The sequence below is a fragment of the Lacerta agilis genome, chromosome 18, assembly GCF_009819535.1.
Source record: "Lacerta agilis isolate rLacAgi1 chromosome 18, rLacAgi1.pri, whole genome shotgun sequence".
Lineage (NCBI taxonomy): Eukaryota > Metazoa > Chordata > Lepidosauria > Squamata > Lacertidae > Lacerta > Lacerta agilis.
In genome coordinates this window covers 9,516,985-9,541,414 of record NC_046329.1, presented here as the reverse complement: position 1 = coordinate 9,541,414, position 24,430 = coordinate 9,516,985, and the positions used below count along the sequence as shown (strand labels likewise).

The 24,430-nt window shown below is 46.9% G+C and overlaps 1 protein-coding gene across 1 annotated transcript; it reads left to right on the top strand.

The window, feature by feature from the left end:
- The first annotated feature begins 998 nt into the window (after positions 1 to 998).
- LOC117039736 (GRAM domain-containing protein 2A-like) lies at positions 999 to 21,720 on the top strand. The gene is made up of 13 exons (XM_033136920.1): positions 999 to 1,054; positions 6,240 to 6,359; positions 6,559 to 6,643; positions 9,635 to 9,704; positions 10,773 to 10,876; positions 12,468 to 12,566; positions 14,236 to 14,307; positions 15,951 to 16,019; positions 17,139 to 17,202; positions 18,889 to 18,957; positions 19,420 to 19,504; positions 19,901 to 20,011; positions 21,666 to 21,720. The coding sequence occupies exons 1-13, from the start codon at positions 999 to 1,001 to the stop codon at positions 21,679 to 21,681; spliced, it is 1,020 nt and encodes a 339-aa protein (XP_032992811.1). The 3' UTR covers positions 21,682 to 21,720.
- Positions 21,721 to 24,430: the final 2,710 nt, after the last annotated feature.

Sequence of the window (24,430 nt, the reverse complement as noted above, 5' to 3'; positions counted from 1 at the left end):
AGAGGAGAAGTCATGTTTGCGCTCCAAATCGCCTTGGAGTCGACAGCTTCCTGGTCTTGCTGGCAGCAGCAGGTGGAATCGCGGACGGGGGTTGAACTTCAGACTTTTCTCACCCTCCTGCCTGCCGATAAAAGCAGCCGACGGGAGGTTCAGAGGGCACAAGGCTGGAGGGGAAGCCGAGGAAGAGGAAGGCGGCCCTTCCGAGTGAGAAATGGACCACCTCAAAGCTACCGGAGATGTCATGTCGGGGCAGCCAACGAGCAAGATGTAAGTGGCTGGGCTGTTGCAATCGATATGATTCCAGCCCCACTGAAAATCCAAAAAGGTTGGAGGGGATGGAATAGGACGTCTCCATTTTCATGGGAGAAATGTTGGAGGGGATGGAATAGGACGTCCCCATTTTCATGGGAGAAATGTTGGAGGGGATGGAATAGGATGTCCCTCTTTTCATGGGAGAAATGCTGGAGGGGGTGGAATAGGATGTCCCTCTTTTCACGGGAGAAATGTTGGAGGGGGTGGAATAGGACCCCCCCCCCCCATTTTCATGGGAGAAATGTTGGAGGGGATGGAAGATGTTAGTTGAGAAAGGATATTCCTTCCCGGGACTGCCTCTATTTGTTAGATCTGGGATGGGGGAGAACCCGTTTCAATCTCTTCGGCTCCTTTCCGACGGACCAGCCACAAGGGGGCGCGGTGCGCCGCCGCCGCCGCGCGAGCTCTACCCGGCGCTCCTTAATCCGGAGTCGCTCCGCTTCTCTCGGGTGACTCAGAAGCACCGCCGCCGGCACATCCCGGGTGCTGGGCAGGAAGGTGAGAGGAGTATGAATCGAAGGTGGCCCGCTGCCACCCTCTTCGCTTTGGGAGTCATCGCGGGCAGGTGGGGGGGGGAGGAGGAAAAGGTTCAAGGTTTTCCCTCGCGTCCGGGAGGAGGAGGAGGGGCCGGGCGCCTCTCTTCTCCCCGCCCATCACCCGGGCATCGGATGAGCAGAGGCGCCGCGATGGTGAAGCTCGGAGTCGCCCCGAGTCCTGATAGCCTCTCCTTGACCGACATCAGGTACTAACCTTGTTTAGGGAGAGGAGAACCCAGGCGTCCGGGTTTAGGGACAAGTCCCGTGAGTGTCCCCCCTTCTCTCTCTCTCTCTCTTTCTCTCTCCCACCTCCGCGTTTCTTTTTTCAAAGCCCTCTAAAAATAAAGCTGGCAGGCAGCTTCTCTCAAGAAAAACCCCGGAGTCTTGGCGCTCTGCCAGAACTCCCGCTTCCAATCGATGCGAAACCCCTTCCAGCATCCGGGAAGGGACCCAGGTGTCCTGGCCAGGGCAGGCTCTCGCCACCGGGATTTTCCCAGCCCACCACCAGCGATTCTTCTTCCGCTCCCAACTATTTTGGGACATGAGCTGCTGTTGTTTGGTCCCAGCTCCTGCCAACCTAGCAGTATGAAAGCACACCAGTGCAAGTAGATAAATAGGTACCGCTGCGGCGGGAAGGTAAACGGCGTTACCGTGCGCTCTGGTTTCCGTCATGGCGTCCCGTTGCGCCAGAAGCGGTTTAGTCCTGCTGGCCGCATGACCCAGGAAGCTGTCTTTGGACAGACGCCGGATCCCTCGGCCTGAAAGCGAGATGAGCGCCGCAACCCCATAGTCGCCTCTGACTGGACTTAACCGTCCAGGGGTCCTTTGCCTTTTTACTTCGGAATGTGCAAGGTTTAAAGCTGTCTGTACTATGGTAGCATTCCTCTATATATAAAATCGGAGAATTTTATAGAGTTAGAAGGGACTCCCCGAAGGCCATCTAGTCTGACCCTCCCAGCAAGGCAAGCAGTTCCCCATCCAATCTGAAACCACCGGATGCTGCTTAGCTTTGCAAATGTGCCAGCAGGTTGTTGTTTTTTTGCTGCGCCACCGGAGCACGCATAGATTTAATTTCCAAGGCAGCCAAAGCAAAGGAATAATGAGTTTTCTGTGCATTTAGGGAATGCAACCTAAATCTAAGTTTCTAGTCCTCAGGATTTCCTGCTTGGCAGGGGGTTGGACTGGATGGCCCTTGTGGTCTCTTCCAACTCTATGCTTCTATCCTCATTTAGTCAGGAATCTAGGCCTATATCACCATCAATATTGTCTACACAAGTTCTCCGTGCGCGCGCGTGTGTTTTTATATTTAAGGACGGGAGAAGATGCGGGAGATCCGATGCGATTCTGCCCCTCACTCCTGCATTGCAGGGGGTTGGTCTAGATGACTCTCGGGGTCCCTTCCGGCTTGTGCGTTCTCGATTGCATGTTCCCATTGTAAGTGTCGGGGCGCCTTTGTAGTACAAATCTGCAGCAATGGGCGCGTTTGGAAGGCGGTGTGCCGTTCTGGTTGTTACGCTTCAAAATGGAAATGGTTAAACCGGGGGACACCTTCCCGACAGCCAGGAAAGGCTAAGGCAGTGAGAGGGGGGCACCTTTTGGCTTTAGGAAATGCCGACTCCTTCGCTTGCCAACCGGCTGGCTGCCCTTCCCAGATGATGTGGGAACTACAACACCCTTCAGCCAGAGCAGACGCGAGTTGTAGTTTGGGAGATGGTGAGAGCGCCCGGTTGGCGGAATTTGACTTCGCTTGCCTTGCACCAGAGACAGGGAAGCTGTCTCTCTAGGCCATGGGTAGGAAAACTAAGGCCAGATCCTGCCCAATCGCCTTCTCAATCCGGCCCGCGGACGGTCCGGGAATCAGCGTGTTTTTACATGAGTAGAATGTGTGCTTTTATTTAAAATGCATCTCTGGGTTATTTGTGGGGCCTGCCTGGTGTTTTTACATGAGTAGAATGTGTGCTTTTGTTTAAAATGCATCTCTGGGTTATTTGTGGGGCCTGCCTGGTGTTTTTACATGAGTAGAAGGTGTGCTTTTGTTTAAAATGCATCTCTGGGTTATTTGTGGGGCCTGCCTGGTGTTTTTACATGAGTAGAAGGTGTGCTTTTGTTTAAAATGCATCTCTGGGTTATTTGTGGGGCCTGCCTGGTGTTTTTACATGAGTAGAAGGTGTGCTTTTGTTTAAAATGCATCTCTGGGTTATTTGTGGGGCCTGCCTGGTGTTTTTACATGAGTAGAAGGTGTGCTTTTGTTTAAAATGCATCTCTGGGTTATTTGTGGGGCATAGGAATTCACCGGTCCTGAAAGTCGTTCATTGGCTCCCAGGATCTTTCCAAGCAGAATTCAAAGTGTTGGTGCTGACCTTGAAAGCCCTAAATGGTCCTGTAGACCTGAAGGAGCGTCTCCACCCCCATCGCTCAGCCCGGACACTGAGGTCCAGCTCCGAGGGGCTTCTGGCGGTTCCCTCCCTGAGAGAAGCGAGGTTACAGGGAACCAGGCATAGGGCCTTCTCAGTGGTGGCGCCTGCCCTGTGGAACGCCTTCCCACCAGATGTCAAGGAAATAAACAACTATCTTTTAGAAGACATCTGAAGGCAGCCCTGTTTAGGGAAGCTTTTAATATTTGATGAATTAATGTCTTTTAATGTTTTGCTGGGACCCAGGTGGCGCTGTGGGTTAAACCACAGAGCCTAGGGCTTGCTGATCAAAAGGTCGGCGGTTCGAATCCCTGCCACGGGGTGAGTTCCCATTGCTCGGTCCCTGCTCCTGCCCACCTAGCAGTTCGAAAGCACGTCAAAGTGCAAGTAGATAAATAGGGACCGCTCCAGCGGGAAGGTAAACGGCGTTTCCGTGCGCAGCTCTGGTTCGCCAGAAGCGGCTTTGTCATGCTGGCCACATGACCCGGAAGCTGTCTGCGGACAAACGCCGGCTCCCTCGGCCTATAGAGCGAGATGAGCGCCGCAACCCCAGAGTCGGACACAACTGGACCTGATGGTCAGGGGCCCCTTTACCTTAATGTTTTGCTGGAAGCCGCCCAGAGTTTTTATTATTAACAATTAATACGGAGACCCATCTTTTGGGGCCCACAGGAAGGCGTGCATGTATCTTGGCTATTTATGGACACACATGGGATTTGGGATCTTGTGAGAGATTGGCGTCTCAGGTTAGGACTGGCGTGACGGAAGCATCAGTCCGGGAAGGGAAGAGCGCTGGAACCCCTCCAGATATGTGATACGCGATCTGACACGTGTTTGCCCAGAGGCCACCTGCTTCAGTGGGCGTGTATAAAAAACACAGTTTCTAGCCCTCTTTACCTTTCGGAGATCGTCCCTGCCGATCCCTGATCCCTGCAGCCCTCTGATTAGGAATGCCAAAGGAAAACGAGTGTGGCGAATGCAGCCCAAGTTTCTAGTCCTCTTTAAGGATGGAGGTGATAAGAAGCTAGGGGACAGGGCTAGCATTGGCTCTGGTAGAAGCTTGATTGGTGAGTACCAATCTGCCAGTCATTTGTTTTTTGAAAGGTTGTTGCTTCCGGGTTGGACTAGATGACCCTCCCGGGGAGGGTGGGGGTCCCTTCCTGTAATTCTGATTCTGTAAAATGAGGTTGGAATGTTGAAGAACCCCTTCCTTGGAGGGAAGCAATAATAAGCAAACCATCGGCTTTTGAAAAATGAAAACTGGATTTGGCCAAGGGTGTAAGTGCTGGTGTTTTGGCCCCACTGATTTTCCGCGCGGGTGACTTTTCCCATCGCGGCCGGCTGGGGAAATCCCAGGAATGGCAAAAGCCAGCCGGACTGGATGTTTTCCTGCTCTGTATATCCTGTTTTGCAAAGCAGCTCCGAAGCACACACTCCAGATTACAGCTCCCAGCCCGGAAGTCTCCCCGGCGAAATCGTTATATTATGGATAGGATTTCAATCGTAAAGAAATAATCTCTCGCGTGTTCTTCTCTCACCGGGTGTGTAAGACCTCCTCACCCACCCACCCCCCTTTAAAAAAAACAACAACAACAATTATTTGCAGCTGGCGAAATTGACAGGAGGAGTTAGAGGAGAAATGACGCAGAAAACTTTTGGTGAATGGAAAATATTTAAAGAATACATAAGAATATATTGCAAGAATAAGGCCATATGAGCAGAACTAGAGTGATACTTGTAATTAAATAAATATTGAATACTGTTGAAGATAAAAGAATGAGAAATAAAGATCAAAACTGTGCAGACAAACAATGATGTACCGAAAGTACATTAATAAAGATCGGAAGATTTGTATGTATGTGAGAAGTGTGGTTATGTAAACCAATTTTAACTTTTTTTCGCGTGTTTTTCTTTTTCTTTATTTTCTTCTTCTTTTATTTGTATTGATGAGACTGTAAATATTTTTTAACGTGTGTAAATAAAACCAATGAAGATTACTTTAAAAAATAAAATAAAATAAAATCGTTAGTAGGGTTGGAAAAAAACAACAACACAACCTTTCCCCCTAAATGAAAACAATATAAGCCGCGATATTTACACGAAGGTTATGGGTCTTGGGTCTGCCTCCAAGCCGCAGAGACAGAGTTCTCCGACACCCCTCTCTCGCAGCTTGATCAGGTGACATTTTCAGGTAGGCTGCACCTGCACATGGAGGTTCTAATCTACTACCTTGGTTTTAACAAGCCGGCAATCATCAGCCGCGGAGGCTTATCGGACTAAAAGCAAACCGGAATCCAGCCGGATACATCTGCGAAATACAAAAAAGCAACTTCTTCCTACGTCGCTGTGTAAACCGCTCCCCCCACCCCCCAGCAAGCAGTATTCAGTGCTAGACTGCTCCTGGATGAGGAGGCTCTGCAGCTCGTCCCCGGGAGTAGGCAGAGCCCTTTTTGGAGGGCCGAGAGGTCAACTGGGATGCCACCCCCTCCCTCGTCACCCGAGACGTTACATAAAGCGATCGCAATCTCTGGTTTTGTATCGGGGCGTGGCCGTTTTCAAAGGCACGCGGCTAATTATAGGTGGGGGAATAATCTCATTAAATTTTGACTGATGACAGGCCAGAGAGAGATCGCTTTGCACGGTATAGCATAGGAGTGAAGTGAGCCAGAAAGGGCAAATTTATCCTCCTGCAATCTCAATAAAATAAAGTTCCTCGTCTCCGTTCCGGAGACGCGTTGAAGGCATGCCGTTTCGAACTTATCCAAAATGGTTAAAGTGTCCAGCCGAGTTCCTCTCTCGCCGCCTCCCCCCTTGCTTAAATCTCTGCCTCTCTTGTTCCCGTCTGTGAAATGGGCACAGCGGCAAGGATGGGTGGATTCCCCAGGCGAGGATGACGGTGTCTGGAGGAGGAGGAAGTGTCAGGTTGGGGAAGTGCAAAGGAACATAATTGAACAGGGAATCTCTCTCTCCTTCCCAGCTGCCTGTCGGAGATCTCCGGAAGGCAAAGGAGAAGCAAGCGAAGGATGTCGGAGCAGAAAAAGTCCCAGAGTTTGGAGGAGCCGGTCGGCGAGGGAGCCAGGAACCCTCCCCTTTCGCGGTGAGTTTTCGCAAAAAAGGGAGGCTTCGAACCGCTTCTGTGTTTCACCCTGGACGTATTTCAGAGCATCTCTCTCTTTTTAAATATAATTTTTCATCCTTAGCGTGCCATTCCAACAGTAATTTATACATTTCCGACAATAATTTTCCTCTTCTCATCCAATATTTAAGAACATCTCTGTTTCTCTCGTTCCTTTCAGATCCAAGACTTACGATCCGTCTTACTCCAAAGAGGCCGAGAAAGAAACGTTGGCCTCTGCGCACCACGGGAACTCGGACTCCAATGTAAGCTTGGCTGGCAGAGAGAGCGTTTCCCGACTGCTCTGATTCGTAATTATTAACCAATTCGTATAACCGTAGAGTTGGAAGGGGACCCCCAGTGGTCATCCAGTCCCACCCCCTGTAATGCAGGGATGAATAATAGATTTTATACCCTGCCCTGCTTCCTCAGAGCGGCCGACACGCGTACCATTTCAAGCCTGAAAGTTTGTAGCGATCGAGACGGGTGGGGAGCGTTCCACAACCAGGGAGTCACCACCAAAAAGGCCACGAGTCCCTGCCATAGTTAGGGAAGAAGGGAGGGAAGAAAAAAGATAAAAGAAAAGATAAGGCGACTTCCGGTTCTCTGTCTGTTAAATATAGTATTGACACATTAACATCCATCTGTTCTGTTTTCTATAAGCCAGTATTTTTTGCCCCAATCCATCTGTTACAATTACAGGTGGGTAGCCGTGTTGGTCTGCCATAGTCGAAACAAAATAAAAAATTCTTTCCAGTAGCACCTTAGAGACCAACTGAGTTTGTTCTTGGTATGAGCTTTCGTGTGCATGCACACTTCTTCAGATACACTGAAACAGAAGTCACCAGATCCTTAAATATAGTGAGGGAGTGGGGAGGGGTATTACTCGGAAGGGTGGTGGGAATGGGTGATCAGCTGATAGGTGTGGAAAACCTGCTGACGACTCTTAACGGCTGCAATTAGTCTTGCAGGGAAAGGCAAGGGGTGAGATGGCTAAAGATAGCTTTGTCATGTATAATGAGATAAGAATCCAATGTCTTTGTTCAGACCAGGTTTCTCCATGGTTTTAAGTTTGGTGATTAGTTGCAATTCAGCCACTTCTCTTTCCAGTCTATTTCTGAAATTTCTTTGTATTAAGACAGCTGCTTTGAGATCTTTTATGGAATGTCCTGGGAGATTGAAGTGTTCTCCTACTGGTTTCTCTGTCTTTAGCCATCTCACCCCTTGCCTTTCCCTGCAAGAATAAGAGTCGTAAGAGTCGTCAACAGGTTTTCCACACCTATCAGCTGATCACCCATTTCCACCACCCTTCTGAGCAATACCCCTCCCCACTCCCTCACTATATTTAAGGATCTGGTGACTTCTGTTTCAGTGCATCTGAAGAAGTGTGCATGCACACGAAAGCTCATACCAAGAACAAACTCAGTTGGTCTCTAAGGTGCTACTGAAAAGAATTTTCTATTTTGTTTCATCTGTTACAAGTTCGCTTTCTCTTTCACGCAAGAAATCCGCCAGAGGTTTCCAAACCTTAATAAGTATCGCAGAATCCTGCATTGCAGGAATCTCAGCTGAAGCATCCATGAGAGATGGCCATCCAACCTCTGCTTCAAAACCGCCAAGGAAATAATAATGTCCGTAATGATTTTATATATATATAATGGAACACATTGACTTGGCCACCTCGGCCAATAATTCAATAATTCCTCGATAGCAGGTGAGGCTGAGTCTTTCCGCCTTTGTGCATTTAAGAACCTCATCTATTTATATGAACGCAGTCATACCTGGGAAGTCGAACGGAATCCGTTCCGGAAGCAGTGCTGTCAAGTATCCCGTTTCCCCCGGGATTCTCCCTTATTTCAAGCAGTTTCCCGCTGCTCTCCCTTATTTTTTATTTCCCTTAAATTTCCCGTTTTCAATGGAAGCAGCTCCTCCCCTGCTGGCCAGGGACTGGGTGGGAAGACCTCGCCTACTTGGAGAGAAAAGCCTCAGCCCTCAAAGCAAGTGGGAGCCGTTTCCCACGCTTACAGGGGGGTGTATTCCTCCCCCTGCATCGGCCCCTATCCGTTGCCCCCGAGCCCCTCAGCCGGGCAATAGGGTTAGCTGGCGGGCGGATCCTGGCTGCCTTTGAGCAGCTGCTGCTTCCTGTCCTGTTTGGATGGGATCAGACAAGAAGACGATGGGGCTCCATCGCGCGGAGCACATGGCTGCCCTCCTCTTTGCTCCGAGCCCGCTTGGAGTTTACATTGCTGCTCCGCCCACTTTTGCTTCTGGCTCCGCCCACCACTGACATGTGACTGTCCCCGGGATAGGTGAGACTGCTGATCCCTTATTTTCAAATCCGAAACTTGACAGCTATGTCCGGAAGTCCGTTCGACTTCCAAAACGATTGGAAAGCCAAGAGCAGCTTCCGATTGGCTGCAGGAAGCTCCTGCAGCCAATCGGAAGCCGCGTCCGTCCGCTCGCCGGCTTACAAAATAAAGATTCGCAAACCGGAACACTCACTTCTGGGTTTCGATCGTCCGGGAGCCGAAATGTACAAGTACCAAGGCGTTCGACAACCAAGGTACGACTGTATATAGATATTCATATGGCAATGTGAATTCATATACAGTGGTTCCTTGGTTTTCAACCTTAATCCGTTCCGGAAATTCCGTTCCAAAACCAAAGCGTTCCAAAACCGAGGCGCGCTTCTTTCCCATAGAAAGCAATGCAAAACGGATTAATTCGTCCCAGACTTTTAAAAACAACCCCTAATACAGCAATTTAACATGAACGTTTGCTATCTAACGAGGCCGTTGATCCATAAAATGAAAGCAAATAAACAGTGTACTGCGTTCACACAACAAATCCATCAGTAGCTGGACTGGGTTCCGAACAGTCACAACGAAACGAGACGAAAAAGAGCCAGGGAAAGAAAAACGCAAAATAAATAGCAAAAACAGTCAGACCACAGCGTAACACTCAAACTGGAAGTGTGGCACTCAAATTGTCAGCGTAACTCTCAAAACGGAGCATGTTTGGCATCCGAAAAATGTTCGCAAACCGGAACACTTACTTCCGAGTTTGGGTTTCAAGTTGTTTGAGTACCAAGGCGTTTGAGACCCAAGAGACCACTGTATATGAATATTTATATGTGAATATGAATCCATATATTGGAATAATCTAAATGGGGTACTCATTCGCCAAGTAGCCAAAAATGACCCGGATCAGGGCCAAACAACTCACCTGTCTCTCTCTCTCTCTCTCCCTTTCCGCAGCTGGTGAAACACGCTCTCAACTTTCGGAGGGTGTTCAAGGACTTCCCTGAGGAGGAAGAGCTCTTGCAGAGTAAGTGCTTGAATGAATGAAATACCTACCGCTCCCCATTTTCTTGCAAGGAGGAGAATTTGCCACTGCAGAGAAGACCTGGCCTGTCCCCTGTTGTGGAAGGCTTTCTCAGTTACTGTTTTTGTTTTCTACTGTGTGTCCTTTTACGATGATCAGGATTTTTAAAAGGCATTGGAGTGGGGTCCAGACTTTAGGCTGAAGTCCTCCACAGGTTTACCTGGGCGTAAATCCTGCTGGGTTCAGTGGGACTTCCTTCTGAGTTCACGCTTCTACGCTAGCAGTCCTGCTTTGAAGAAGGAATAAGCTTGCCGGAACCAGCTTACATTCCATTGATTTTGGTGGGCCTTCCCTAAGTAAGACTAGGTCCGGATCCAACCCATTAACCTTTTCAAAGAGCTCCGTTTTCTTCTACGCTGCCAGTCTTGGTGACCCAAGGCGATGCAGTTCTGTTACTTTATACAGCAGCAAAGGGTTCCTTTGTGCTTTATTTCCCCAATCCATTTTGCTCCTAAAAATAATAATAAAAGTGTTCATTTTGCTTCTCTTAAAAAAAACAAAACGAAATACCGCTCCAGCGGGAAGGTAAACGGTGTTTCCGTGCGCTGCTCTGGTTCGCCAGAAGCGGCTTAGTCCTGCCGGACACATGACCCGGAAGCTGTACGCCGGCTCCCTCGGCCAGTAAAGCGAGATGAGCGCCGCAACCCCAGAGTCGTCCGCGGCTGGACCTAACGGTCAGGGGTCCCTTTACCCTTTACCTTTAAATCTATCAACTGCTCATTGATTCTTACCTGTGAAGTTACCGAAGGGAGGGGAGGGCTCTCCGAGCTTGACAAGATGGAAGGCTTCGGTGTCTGTGAGCTGGCAAACGACGGGGAGGGGGTGCCCCCAATTTTTTGTCCAAAAATCTTGGAGGGTGTGCAGTCGCCGCTGCTGTTATGCACCCATTTTGCTTCTGGTTAGGAGGAGTTTACATGCAATCCGTTGCTGTGCGGTGGTTCGCCACCCTGAGGACTAGAATCTTGGCAGCCTCTTCGCCCAACCTTTCCTTCCCGGTCTTTTCCCCCGCAGCGTTTTCGTGCGCCTGGCAGCGGGAAGTCCCTTACCACGGCCGCCTGTATATCTCCGCAAGTCACGTCTGCTTCTACTGCAGCATGGTACATCGTGAAGTTAAGGTACGGGTTCTCGGGCTGAGGTCGTCTTGCGGTAAGGTTAAAGCTTACTGGGAAATGATATGTAACGAATTGAAAAGGATGTTCGAAATAACCTCCGTAAGAAAACAACAACACCCAGTTCAGCTGCTGGTCGATGGACTGTGTTTATTGCTTTCGTTTTACGGCTCATAGTGAAATCCATGTTAAATTGCTGTTTTAGGGGTTGTTTTTAAAAGCCCGGAACGGATTGATCCGTTTTGCATTGCTTTCTATGGGAAAGAAGCGCGCCTTGAGTTTTGGAACGCTTTGGTTTTGGAACGGACTTCCGGAACGGGTTAAGTCTGAGAACCCAGGTACCATGGTACGTCATACTGGGAAATGATATATAACGAAATGAAAAGGATGTTTAAAATAAATATTGTTTAAAAAACAACCACCACCACCACCAGTTCAGCTACTGGCTGGTTGATTGTGTGACTTCAGTACATTGTTTATTGCTTCATTTTATGGGTCAGTGGTCTCGTTAGATAGTAAAATCCATGTTAAATAACCTTTGCACAAAACCCCCGCAAAACCTGCAGAAGCTTTTCTTTTGGGAATTACCTAAACTGTATAGAAATTTATTCATGTGTGCTACTACAGCAACAAGAATGTTTAAAGGTAAAGGGACCCCTGACCGTTAGGACCCCTGACTCTGGAGTTGCGGCGCTCATCTCGCTTTACTGGCCGAGGGATCCGGCGTCCAGCTGGTCATGTGGCCAGCAGGACTAAGCTGCTTCTGGCGAACCAGAGCAGCGCACGGAAACGCCGTTTGACTTCCCGCCGGAGTGGGACCTATTTATCTACTTGCACTTTGACGTGCTTTCGAACTGCTAGGTGGGCAGGAGCTGGGACCAAGCAACGGGAGCTCACCCCGTCATTGCGGGGATTCGAACCGCCGACCTTCCAATCGGCAAGCCCTAGGCTCTGTGGTTTAACCCACGGCGCCACCTGCGTCCCTCGGCAAGAATGTTACTTGCCCCAAAATGGGAAGAAGCACAAGTCCCAGCAAAGGAAGATTGGATACAAAAACTCATGGAAAACAGTGGTACCCTGGTTCTCAAACTTAATCCGTTCTGGAAACCTGGAATAATAAATTATTCCAAAAAAAAAACACACGCAACAAAAAATCCTGACAAAACTTCCCCCCCAAAACAGGTATGGAAAGTAAATGTAAGGAATCGCAGGACGAGGGGGAAGGAAGTCAAGTTTGGAACTGTTAAAGGGATTGTAAATTGAATGAAATGTATAAACCTGAAAAGCATAAATAATATTATTATTTTTTCAAAGAAAGGAGTTCCCGGGCTGCGGCAGTGGAAGGTCGCAAAGGGTTTAGGCATAGCCTAACTGGGAGGAGGGATCTGCAAAAAGATTGTTCTTTGTTGCATAGACAAAAGCTACTTGGGATAATGTTGCTGGACTCTGCCAGCTGTTTTTATATTTTTGTGGCCTCTCTCTCTCTCGGTAGTATAAAGATACCTTTTCCCGATGAACCATGTTGGGTCATATCCTGTGCTTCCCTATCCATCATCTCTCTCTCTCTCTCTGGCCTCCCCTTTTCCCGGACCGGCAGGTCATCATCCCAGTTCCAACCATCAGCGTCCTCAAAAAGGCGAACACAGCCTTGCTGGTACCAAACGCCGTCTGCATCCGGACGTCGGACGGCGAAAAGGTGAGAGAGGCGAGCAAGTGCCGGACTGACGTACAAGCTAGACCATATAACACCGGTCCGGAAAGACCTCCATTGGCTCCCGGGACGTTTCCGAGCACAATTCAAAGTGTTGGTGCTGATCTTGAAAACCCTAAACGGCCCGGTATCCCTAAAGGAACCGCCAGAAGACCCTCGGGAGATGGACCCCAGTGTCCGGGCTGGACGATGCGGGTGGGGAGATGCTCCTTCGGGGATACTGGGTTCACTGGACCTGATGGGGCAGGAGGTGGGGAGCCGGACAGCAGGTGGCGCCCAAGAGCAAACGAGCGCCAAATCCTTCTCTCTTCTCTTCCTCCCTACAAGGCGCAGCCCTGAGACGAGGTCGGATCCACGCCGTACATTTAAACCTTGTTCCCCCCCTCAAAAAAAAAAAAGAATTGTGGGAGCTGTAGTTTGTTGCGGCTGCTCAGGACCCAAACTACAGCTCCCACAATTCTACTATTTCAATGTAGGGCTGCCGTATTTCCAGACGCATTTTTTTTTTTAATTTATTATATTTCAAAATTAACAAAAAGAAAAAGACAAAATACAAAAATACAAAATACAAACACTACAAATCCAAAAAATAAAAACTACACTTAACTAAACAACAAAAAACAAAAAACACCAAAAAATACAACAAATAAATTCTAAGCATCCTTAAACTTATTTAATTCTTACTTAATGGACTTCCTCCCATCTTCTATGCTGCGTTCATTACAAATTTACCTTAGTAACTTTATAACAACTTTAAATCATCATTCACGATTAATCTATACTTTATTTATCTTATTTATCTATCTTATTTCTAACTTTAACAACTTATATCATTCCTATACACCTTAACAATTCTAACAATTATATCCTACTTTTTCTAAACATAATCTATGCTGTTGCCAATAGTTCAACTGATTTCCAGTTCAAATCTCTATCTTTTCACATTTTTTCATATAGTCTCTGAATTTCTTCCAATCTTCTTGCACCACTTCCTCCCTCTGGTCTCGGAGTTTCCCAGACACAATTTTGCTTCTCTTCGCAAAGCCGTTGGGCTTTTCGCAGTTTTGCCGAAAGCCGTCGAGCTTTCCGCCGAGCGAAATCTCGAAATAAGTAATGGAAAGAAGTACATAATGAAAAAGTTCTCGAGCTGTTGTTTTAAAAGGAAAACTACACTTCCGCTATATGTCCAGATTTACCCCAAGGGCATCTCAGCGATCTCCGCCTGGACGCCGTTTACGAGGGCTATTTCTGGGAAATCCTGGACGCATGGTAGCCTTTAGCTGAAGCGGCAGTTCCCAGGGGTTTATGCTTTTAAGTGTGCATTGAATGTGGTTTAAATTACGACTCTTTACTAAATTGATATATTGCGGTTTGCATTATTTGTATGTTGGCCCTGACGGAAACTCCGAAAAATTTCAGCCTCCTAAGAATCCCATTTTTAAAAAAACCAAAACAAAACCCCAGCAAGGGTCTAGTCCTGTTTGCTCAGGCTATTCCTCTAGCACGCTTTCCGTTTTTTTAGGGGGTGTCATTTCCGTGTGGAAGGCTAGGCTGTCTCCCCATCGGAAAGGATCAGAAATCAAAGGATGGGTGCAAGGGATCTGTTTTATGGGATGGAGACTGCAATCTTATTTTATTTCTTCCCACACCGCAGTTCCTGTTTGGGTCCCTCCGCTCCCGGGAAAGCCTTTACCAGCTCCTGCGCTCCATCTGCAAACACCTCCAGGTAAATTAATTAAATAATAATAATAATAATAATAATAATAATAATAATAATAATAAAAATTTTTTTTAGAGTGGTACCTTGGTTCTCTGTCAGGAAATACACACACACACACCTCGATGTGGTGCCGAGATTCAAAATGTCAGGAAGACACAATCTTTCTTTCATTTTTTTTAAAATAACCCTAAGTTTCTAGTCCTTGTGACCAACATTACCTCTACCCAGGAAAAAATGGAGGGAGCAAGAATTTATTCAGCATCTTTATCAATGACTTGGATGACGAGCTTGAGGGCATCCTGATCAAGTTTGCAGATGACACCAAATTGGGAGGGGTGGCTAATACCCCAGAGGACAGGATCACACTTCAAAATGACCTTAACGAATTAGAGAACTGGGCCAAAGCAAACAAGATGAATTTTAACAGGGAGAAATGTAAAGTGCTACACTTGGGCAAAAAAAATGAAAGGCACAAATACAGGATGGGTGACACCTGGCTTGAGAGCAGTACGTGCGAAAAGGATCTAGGAGTCTTGGTAGACCATAAACTTGACATGAGTCAACAGTGTGATGCAGCAGCTAAAAAAGCCAATGCAATTCTGGGCTGCATCAATAGGAGTATAGCGTCTAGATCGAGGGAAGTAATAGTACCACTGTATTCCGCTCTGGTCAGACCTCACCTGGAATACTGTGTCCAGTTCTGGGCACCACAGTTCAAGAAGGATACTGACAAGCTGGAACGTGTCCAGAGGAGGGCAATCAAAATGGTCCAAGGCCTGGAAACGATGCCTTATGAGGAACGGCTTAGGGAGCTGGGTATGTTTGGCCTGGAGAAGAGAAGGTTAAGGGGTGATATGATAGCCATGTTCAAATATATAAAAGGATGTCATATAGAGGAGGGAGAAAAGTTGTTTTCGCCTGCTCCAGAGAAGCGGACACGGGGCAATGGATTCAAACTCCAAGAAAGAAGATTCCACCTAAACATTAGGAAGAACTTCCTGACAGTAAGAGCTGTTGGACAGTGGGATTTGCTGCCCAGGAGTGTGGTGGAGTCTCCTTCTTTGGAGGTCTTGAAGCGGAGGCTTGACAGCCGTCCGTCAGGAATGCTTTGATGGCGTTTCCTGCTTGGCAGGGGGTTGGACTGGATGGCCCTTGGGGTCTCTTCCAACTCTAGGATTCTATGATTCTATGTATGAATGAATGAATGAATGAATGAATGAATGAATATTTGCGTCAGCCATTGGCCATAGCAATAAAACAACAATACGATATACGAAGAATAGAAAGGACTTTCGTTGGGAGAAAAGATGGGGTGGAATTGTTATACTGTACAGTGGTACTTTGGGTCTCAAACATAATCCGTTCCGGATATTAGGAATTGTGCTATCCATTTGTATTGTTATAATGAGGCTTTAGGTGGATTGGGCGAGCAGGGACCGAGCAACGGGAGCTCGGCCCGTCATTGCGGGGATTCGAACTGCCAACTTTCCGATCGGCAAGCTCTAGTCTCAGTGCTTTAACCCGGAGCGCCACCCGCGTCTTAGGTACAGCTATGAATCTCAGGGCGGTTGGGATAGATGACTTTTGGAGGACCCCCTTCCAAATCTACGGTCCCGGCTCTTTGACGCCTCTTCTTCTGTTTCCTCTAGGACGGAAGCCGGAACAACAGCCCAACTACGCCCCACAAAATTTCGGACCAGCTGCTTAAGATATCCCTGGTAAGAAGCTGCGTTCCCTGTGTTTTGTGTGCTCAGCCATCCTTTTAGGATTAGGAATTATTAGGATCGAAAGGCTACAGGTGTAGGGCACCTGTTCTTCGTGACGGAGGTGACAGGCTCGATCCCCGGCGTCTCCCGGTAGCTCTGGGAATGTCCCCCTCCTGCCAAAGCAGATTTTATTCAGCACCACGAGGACTAGAATTTTATTTTAGAATTGGGGAAAACGGCCCAGAGCCCGTTCTGCACGCAAAACCTTTGAATTTTGCCTCGGTCAGTACAGATTTCGAATCCTGTGTCCGGTTCTGGGCACCACGATTCAAGGAGGAGGTCGACAAGCTGGAAGGTGGGCAGAGGATGGTCAAGGATCTGGAAACCAAGCCTGATGAGGAACGGTTGAAGGGGCCGGGGATGTTTAGCCTGGGAAAGGGGAGACTGAGAAGAGATAGGAGAGCCACCTTCCAATATCTCAAGCTTGTTTTCCTCCTGCTCCGGAGGGGTAGGACTCGAACTCATGGCTTCAAGTGACAAGGAAGTAGATTCTGATTAAAACTTTCTGACAATAAGAGCTGTTTGGCAGTGAGATGGAAGGTGTTGGACTCTTCTTCCTTTGGTGTTTTTAAAGCAGGTTTTATACCAGTGTACTGGGACGCGGAGCCTAGGGCTTGCCGATCGGAAGGTCGGCGGTTCGAATCCCCGCAATGACGGGGTGAGCTCCCGTTGCTCGGTCCCTGCTCCTGCCAACCTAGCAGTTCGAAAGCACGTCAAAGTGCAAGTAGATAAATAGGTACCGCTCCGGCGGGAAGGTAAACGGCGTTTCTGTGCGCTGCTCTGGTTCGCCAGAAGCGGCTCAGTCCTGCTGGCCACATGACCCGGAAGCTGGACGCCGGATCCCTCGGCCAGTAAAGCGAGATGAGCGCCGCAACCCCAGAGTCGTCCGCGACTGGACCTAACGGTCAGGGGTCCCTTTACCTTTACTGGAAGAAGCAAAAATCACCTAACAAAACTCTGGTCAGCGGCTGCTGCCGGTCAGAGCAGGGAATGCTAAGCTAGGTGGCTGGATGCAATCAATTTTTCCCCTATCATTCCCAACCTCTCTCTCCATTTTCGTTCCCCTCGCAGACCCCAAGGGAGCTGGACGGCAGCCGGACGCCGCCCCTCGACGAAACACTCCCGGAATTGCCTGGTGAGAACTGGGGAGTTTCTGTTTATTTCTCCCTTAATACAATGTTCGGCATCTAACCTTTGGGACTCCCTGCCTAGTGATATTAAGCAGGTGCCTTCACAGTACTCTTTTTGCCACCTGCTGAAAGCATTACTGTTCAGACAAACCTGCCCCGTTGCTTAGAAAGTAATTTTAATCCGTTTCGGTATTCCCCCCCTCCAAATAATTATCATTAGTTTTCTGAATTTTTAACAAACCCATCCCAAATTGCATCAAATTTAATCCCATTAAGTTGACACTCTTTTTGTCATCCATAAGGTCCTTTCTTTCCCCTATTTCTCTGCTTCGTATTCCACTATGTATTTTCAATTCACATTCCATTTTAATCTAAAATCCAGGGTGGTAATTTATGGAACTAATAAGTATCTCAAGCCATTTGTGCATCACAAGATATGTATTTTATCAAAGTCATTGTTGAACTGAAATCCAATTTATTAATAGGGAAATAATCATTAAGCTCTAACTTAAAATGATTTTTTTATTCATCACAAACTTAATAATGCAAACACAGGGGCGTAGCAAAGGGGGGACGGGGGGTGGGGGCGGGCAGCCCCGGGTTCCATAATGGAGGGGGTGACAAATCATGAATTTTTTTGATTTTTTTTAATGCCTGCTCCGAAGGTCTTATCTTACTATACTAGGGATTATATAGCTATAAATGAAATTTCAATGCATATCGGTTAATATCTTGACCCTCCTCCATCAAAATAGCTGTTTACTTGGCTGTTTTCCTATGTCGTGAAGGCTGGAATTTCAGTTCAGAGAACACTTACTGTTGTTCCCAACCCTAACCCTGTGGAAAGCCATCTAATTAGACTTTAATTTGATTTTGAGATGTTTTTAGGAGGTAATTTAATTATTGTTTGGTTTTGTACCAATGCTATGTATCTGATGTTAGCCACCCTGAGCCCGACTTCGGCCGGGGAGGGCGGGATGTAAATAAAAGTTTTTTTATTATAACTTGTTATTATTCCTTTGTAAGAAAATATGAAATAATGTAAAACCATTTTTTGGGGGGGGAATCAATGGGGGGGGGTTGAGAAGAAATTTTCCGCACCGGGTACCACCTGACCTTCCCATGCCTCGGGGGTGTGACAAAATTTTTTTTGCCCCCGGGTACCAATTTACCTAGCTACTTCCCTGTGCAAACACATGGGCATTTGGCAACGACAAAAGTTCCTTTAGAAGAACAGTTTCCAAAGACTCATCATCTAGTCTCGAGAAACTTGCTATCACATGAAATAACAATAGGTGGAAATATATGATGCAAACTACTAATAATGATAAATAGCAGAATGTAGGCACCCTATATATAGAAATGAGCAAACCAGGGATATTTTAAGGAGCAGGCTAGCAGGCGGGGCCTATGACTAACACAACACAAAACACTGTCGCTGTGTGTAGGTTTTATTTTATTTGTTTTTTATCTTATAGTTTGGAAATGTGCATCCAGTTTTGTTCCTTTAATTTTTTTGGGGCCCCCCAAGAGATTGGGGCCCTAAGCTATACCTTGTTTAGCTTATACATAAATCCGTCACTGGGCCGATCCCTCGCTTTCAGGCTGACCTACCTCGCAGGGTTGTTGAGAGGGTGAAATGCAACTTTAATTTTTTTTTTAAAGCCTTAATTAACCGTCTTCTTTCGCAGACGGGGCAGATAGGACACGGAGCCCCCCGACAGCAGCTATCGAACCGCACCAGGCAGCAGCAAACAGAGGTAAGTGGGTTTCCCTTGCCGTTATGCAAACTGCCCTCTCCGCATCCCCCCGAAACCTCTTCCGCTAGCCTAACTCTGTTGCAAAGAGGGCATTGCAATCCAAAGGCTGGAGAGAGATTCTCAGCCATCACGTGAAACGCCAGGCCGGCTTAACTAAAGATGATCCGCCCTTCTGCCTAATTTTTAACTTCCGTTCTGACATTCAAGGGACGTAACGGATTGTTAGTAGGAAATTGAAATTGGAAGTAACGTGCACGTTATTTTTGTGCATTTATTAAGTCTTTTATTGCCACTAATTTTATTGTGTCGCCAATTTCCTTTTAAATTCAGTTGCGTGAGTGTAACTGCTGTTCCTGCGTTTTTGTCTTGCTGTGAGCTTAAAGCTGAAATACAACACGATTTGATTCGATTTGATCCGCCCTTCTGCCGCTATTAAATAATACGTCCCGTTTTAATTTCCAGGAGGGGTACGGTCTACAAAGTCCTGGCGAAGCTGGAAGGCTCACCTCAGCCCGCTCAACACTGTCATCCTCATCTATCTCTGCTTGTGAGTGGGCCAGTTTTTCGGGGGGGGGGCCATAGTTGTGATTTCTGCATTGCAAAGAAATTTTTTGCCCCCGGGTACCAATTTACCTAGCTACGCCCCTGTGCAATTTATTATTATTACTTATTATTCCTTTGTAAGAAATATGAAATAATGTAAAACCATTTTTTGCGGGGGGGGGGATCAATGGGGGGGGGTTGACAAGAAATTTCCCGCACCGGGTACCACCTGACCTTCCCATGCCTCTGGGGGGGGGGTGCCAAATATTTTTTTGCCCCCGGGTACCAATTTACCTTGCTACGCCCCTGGTTGAAGGACCTGGGTATGTTTAACCTGGGAGAAAGAGAGAGAGAGGAGATGTTCGTATAAAATCTTAATATTCTGATATCTCGGTCTCAGGGTCGTGATCCTGCTCCTTTCCTCGGGATACATCGGCCTGCGCATCGTGCAACTGGAAGAACAGCTGACGTCCATGGGAGCGTGGCCCGATATAGACCTGCAGCATCACCAGTGAGTGTTTTTTTTTGGGGGGGGGGGCTTCTCGTGCCTCGGTTTTACCTTTTTTTTTAGAGGAAAGTCCGACTGCGTAAAACATGGGTAGGCAAACTAAGGCCCGGGGGGGGGGGCGGATCGGCCCAATCGCCTTCGTTTTTGACAAGAGTAGAATGTGTGCTTTTATTTGAAATGCATCTCTGGGTTATTTGTGGGGCATAGGAATTCGTTCCTTTTCCCCCCCTCCAAAATAATAGTCCAGCCCCCCCACAAGGTCTGAGGGACAGTGGACCGCCCCCGCCCCCCTGCTGAAAAAGTTTGCTGACCCCTGGCGTAAAATGACAGTCCTGGTTAACTCTCTGAAGCAGAGACACACATCGCAGAAGGAGGGGGGCAAAGGCTACGTCACTTATAACAGCAGTTCCTAATTTTTGGGGGAGGGGGGGTAGCCCAGTCCCCCTTGGATCTCATCCCCAGAGCCTCCTGCCATGTTAAAAGCATTATTCAGACTAGCCCCCTCCCCTATTATAAGCAGAATTCAGAGTAGCCCCCACCGTATTAGCAGAATTCAGAATAGCTCCCCAACCTATAAAAAGCAGAATTCAGAGTAGCCCCCACCGTATTAGCAGAATTCAGAATAGCTCCCCAACCTATAAAAAGCAGAATTCAGAGTAACCCCTGACCTTATTAGATGATACAGAATTCAGAGTAGCCCCCTCCCCTATTAGAAGCATAATTTTTAAAAGCCCCACCACCCTATAAAAAGCAAAATTCAGAATACAGTGGGACCTCGGTTTTTGAACTTAATCCGTTCCGGAAGACTGTTCAGCTTCCGAAAAGTCTGAAAACCGAGGATCGATGGGGCTGGCTGCAAAGTCAATGGGGGGGAATGGAAAATGCGGCTCGGAAGCCGTCCGTTCGAAAACCGGAGCAGTTACTTCCGGGTTTTCGGCGTTCAGGAGCCGAAATGTTCCAAAACGGAGGCGTTCGGGAACCGAGGTTTGGACTGTAGTAATTTGCACAGGCCACCAAAGAAGATTAATAAAGCAGTTCGAAAGCGTAAGAATTAATTGCACATTTATTAGTAGTCCCCCCAACCCTATAAAAAGCATAATTCAGAGTAGCCCCCTCCCCTACTAGAAGCAGAATTTAGAATAGCCCCCACCCTATAAAAAGCAGAATTCAGAATAGTAATTTGCACCGTCCACTAAAGAAGATTAATAAAACAATTCAAAACTCTAAGAATTAATTGCACATTTATTCAGAATAGTTCCCCCCACAAACACTATTAAAAAGCAGGATTCAGAATAGCTCCTTACTCAGTTGGTCCTGCATGGGACTCTTAATCTCAGGGTCGTGGGTTCGAGTCCTGCGGCGGACAAAAATATTCCTGCATCGCAGGGGGCTGGACTCTCCAATTCTATAAAAGTGCATAATTCAGAATAGCCCCCGAGAAAAAGCAGGATTCAGAACAGTGGTTTGCGCAGTCTACTAAGGAAGATGGCAACACAATTCAAAGCCGTAACAATTAATGGCACATTTATTCAAAGCCTGGTTAAAAATATTATTCTGCAACATTCCATCGGCTGCTTCCAAAGGCTGAATAAACAGGGGGGGAAAGTTTCTCCTTTTCCTCACTTTTGTAACTTTTAAATATTTTCTTCCTGGACAGGTATAAGACAACTTGAGCACCTTGTGAAAAGATATCCAGCCCATCTGCAGCTGGTCGGGAAAAGAGGAAAAAGGGTTGCCAGGTCCGGACATGTCCAGGATTCCAGCGGTGAAATTAGCGTCCGGGGGAAATTTTAATTTTTGAAAAATCAGCAAAACGTCTGGGGTTTTGCAAACGGAACTGGGAAGCTCAACAACTTGGGGGGGGGCGATTCCCCCCCAAAAAAACCCACAACTTTTTGTGTCCGAATTTTTACTTCTCGAAATACAGCAGCCCTAAAGAGACTTTTGCTTTCGGATACCCGAAAAATGCCTCGAGTTGCAGCAACCGAGGGCAGTTCTCGTTTGAGCAGCCCAGCGAAGAAAGAACAATTATTTTAGCACGCGCCTTGACTCTTAAATGGTATAAGTTATACTGGCTTTAAGGTATTTTTACGTTTATTTTTGCAGAGCTGTTCCGCCCACCCTCCAGCCCCCTCCTCGCTTTGCAACACACACAGAAAATCTGCAACGTGCCTTTCGAAACAAAACTCTGACTAGTTCTACACATGGGCGGGAAAACACGCTGCAACCAAGTCAGAAATTAAATCGTTATAACAAAAGGAACCGCTATGGGAAACTGCATCAAAAAAAAATGTTTTGCTCTCCATCGCCCTCTGGTGTCGCATGTTTATAATGCATTCAAAACGCTGTTTCTTTGACTCGTATAGCTGGGACCATATTTCCTGGTGCTTTTCAAAAATCCTCTCTAAAAAAAAATGGGGAAAGGAAAGACTTTTTTTTAAAAAATGCAAGAGGTTTGGAGAGGAAGCTGTCCGCTTTTTCGTTTTTTGCTCTGACTCCATTTAAAAAAAAAATCAAATATTAATCATGTAATGAAAAGTTCCTGCATCCTGCCCCCCACAAAAGAACTCCCTCACTAGGGTGGTTCATAAAAAACTTTTATTTAAATGCCTGCTCCAAAGGACTTACCTTACCACGCTAGGGATTGTATAGCTATATCTGAAATTTAATGCACATCTGTTAATATCTTGACCCTTCTCCACGGAAACAGCTGTTTACTTGTCCGTTTCCCTATGTCCTGAAGGCTGAAATTTCAATTCAGTGGGGCAGAGCGAAGATATTAACTGATATGCATGGAATTTCAGACCAAGCTCTATAATCCCTAGTTTAGTAAGATAAGAACAGGCATTTTTCTAAAGAAGTTTTTTTTAATGAACCGCCCTATCCCCCATTTTTTAAAACAACAAAACAAAACAGAAAATACATTTCCCCCTACCACCTCTGCTTCCAAACTCTGGAACAGGAGCATTTCCAACATTATTATTATATATTATTATTATTATTATTATTATTATTATTATGACAAGTAGAGCCTCCAGCTTCAGAGGCAGTCTACCCCAGGATTCCAGCTGGAGGGAGGCAAGCGGGGTTAGAGGGGCTGGCACCTTCGAAACCCTACCTGTTGAATTTCCAGAAGCAACTATGAAAGGATGAGAGAGAGAGAGAGAGAAGAGAGACGCTTTATATATTGAATGATTAAGGTCTGTTTTTAATTGTTCGATCTCCACCCTTTCCCCCAAAGAGGTTGGGAAGGAATTGGAGCGCTGGGCAGGGGTGTGTCTGTGTGTGTGGAATCTAATAAATAAAATGTATTTTGACAAACCCCCGATTTGAAATCCGGGGGTAAAGTCTGCCAGGGGTGGGGGGTGGAACTGCTTTGGAAAAAGGGGGAAAAATGTGCATGGATTTTCCAGAACGAATTAAAGGTTCCTAGGTGAGTTTGGGCGTCCGATTCCACCCACCTAACTTTCCGCCAAAAAGAGTGAATTTACTCAATAAATTTATTACAATTTGTTCAGTAAATATTTATTCAAGGCAGGGCCAGAACCCCTCTGTGTCTTTGAAGCCAAATCAGTGCAAAAAAAAAAGAAGACTCAGATTTCGGGGTAGACTGTTTCCGCCACCTGGAGGCTCCGCTAGCATCAAAAAGCTATTTCCCAAGAGTTCAGTGCTTTTATTTTATTTTTCTTTGGGTACAAAGTACCGGCACATCTTTGTTTCTGGTTAAAATGTGGCAATTAATGTAAAAAACTTCACGGTGAGTACAGGCACCTATTTTTTTTTTCTACATGACCTTTTAAAAATAAGTAAATCCAACTGTTTATTTATACATTTTAAGATGAGAAGTGTAGCATGAATGACAATACGTTTTGTGGGCGGAATAATGTTTTAAGTAGAGCGTATTTCCTAAGTGGATGTTTTATGGGCAGGGTATAAATAATAAAAATTATTATTTATTATTATTATTATTATTCTTAATAGACAGCCAGTGTGGTTTTCGCCTGAGGTTTTTTTTGGAAGAGGGTGTTAAGATTAGGCTCCTTTTGGAGGAAGAGGAATGAGCAGATTTCGAGGGCCGAATGCTTCTCTTGACTGGCCCCCCGGGACATTCCTCAATGCGGAGAGCTTCCTGGGGCGAATCCAGATGTGAAATTTGCATTTGTGGCCCCCGCCTACCTTCCTCGGCTCCGCCCGCCACTCTCAGGTGGCCCCCGGGAAGTTGTCTGGAGGGAACGCGGACCCCGGGCTCCATATCGATGGGAGTTGGCGCCCATCAGTCTCTGCATATTATATGTCAATTCCTGAATAAATAATAATAATATAATACCGTGCGACGTTTAATCAGCTCGGCCAGCTGCACCCTGCAAAATGAGCCCGGGGCACTGGGGGACTGGGAGGGTGGGAATCGGCACAAGTTTGCCG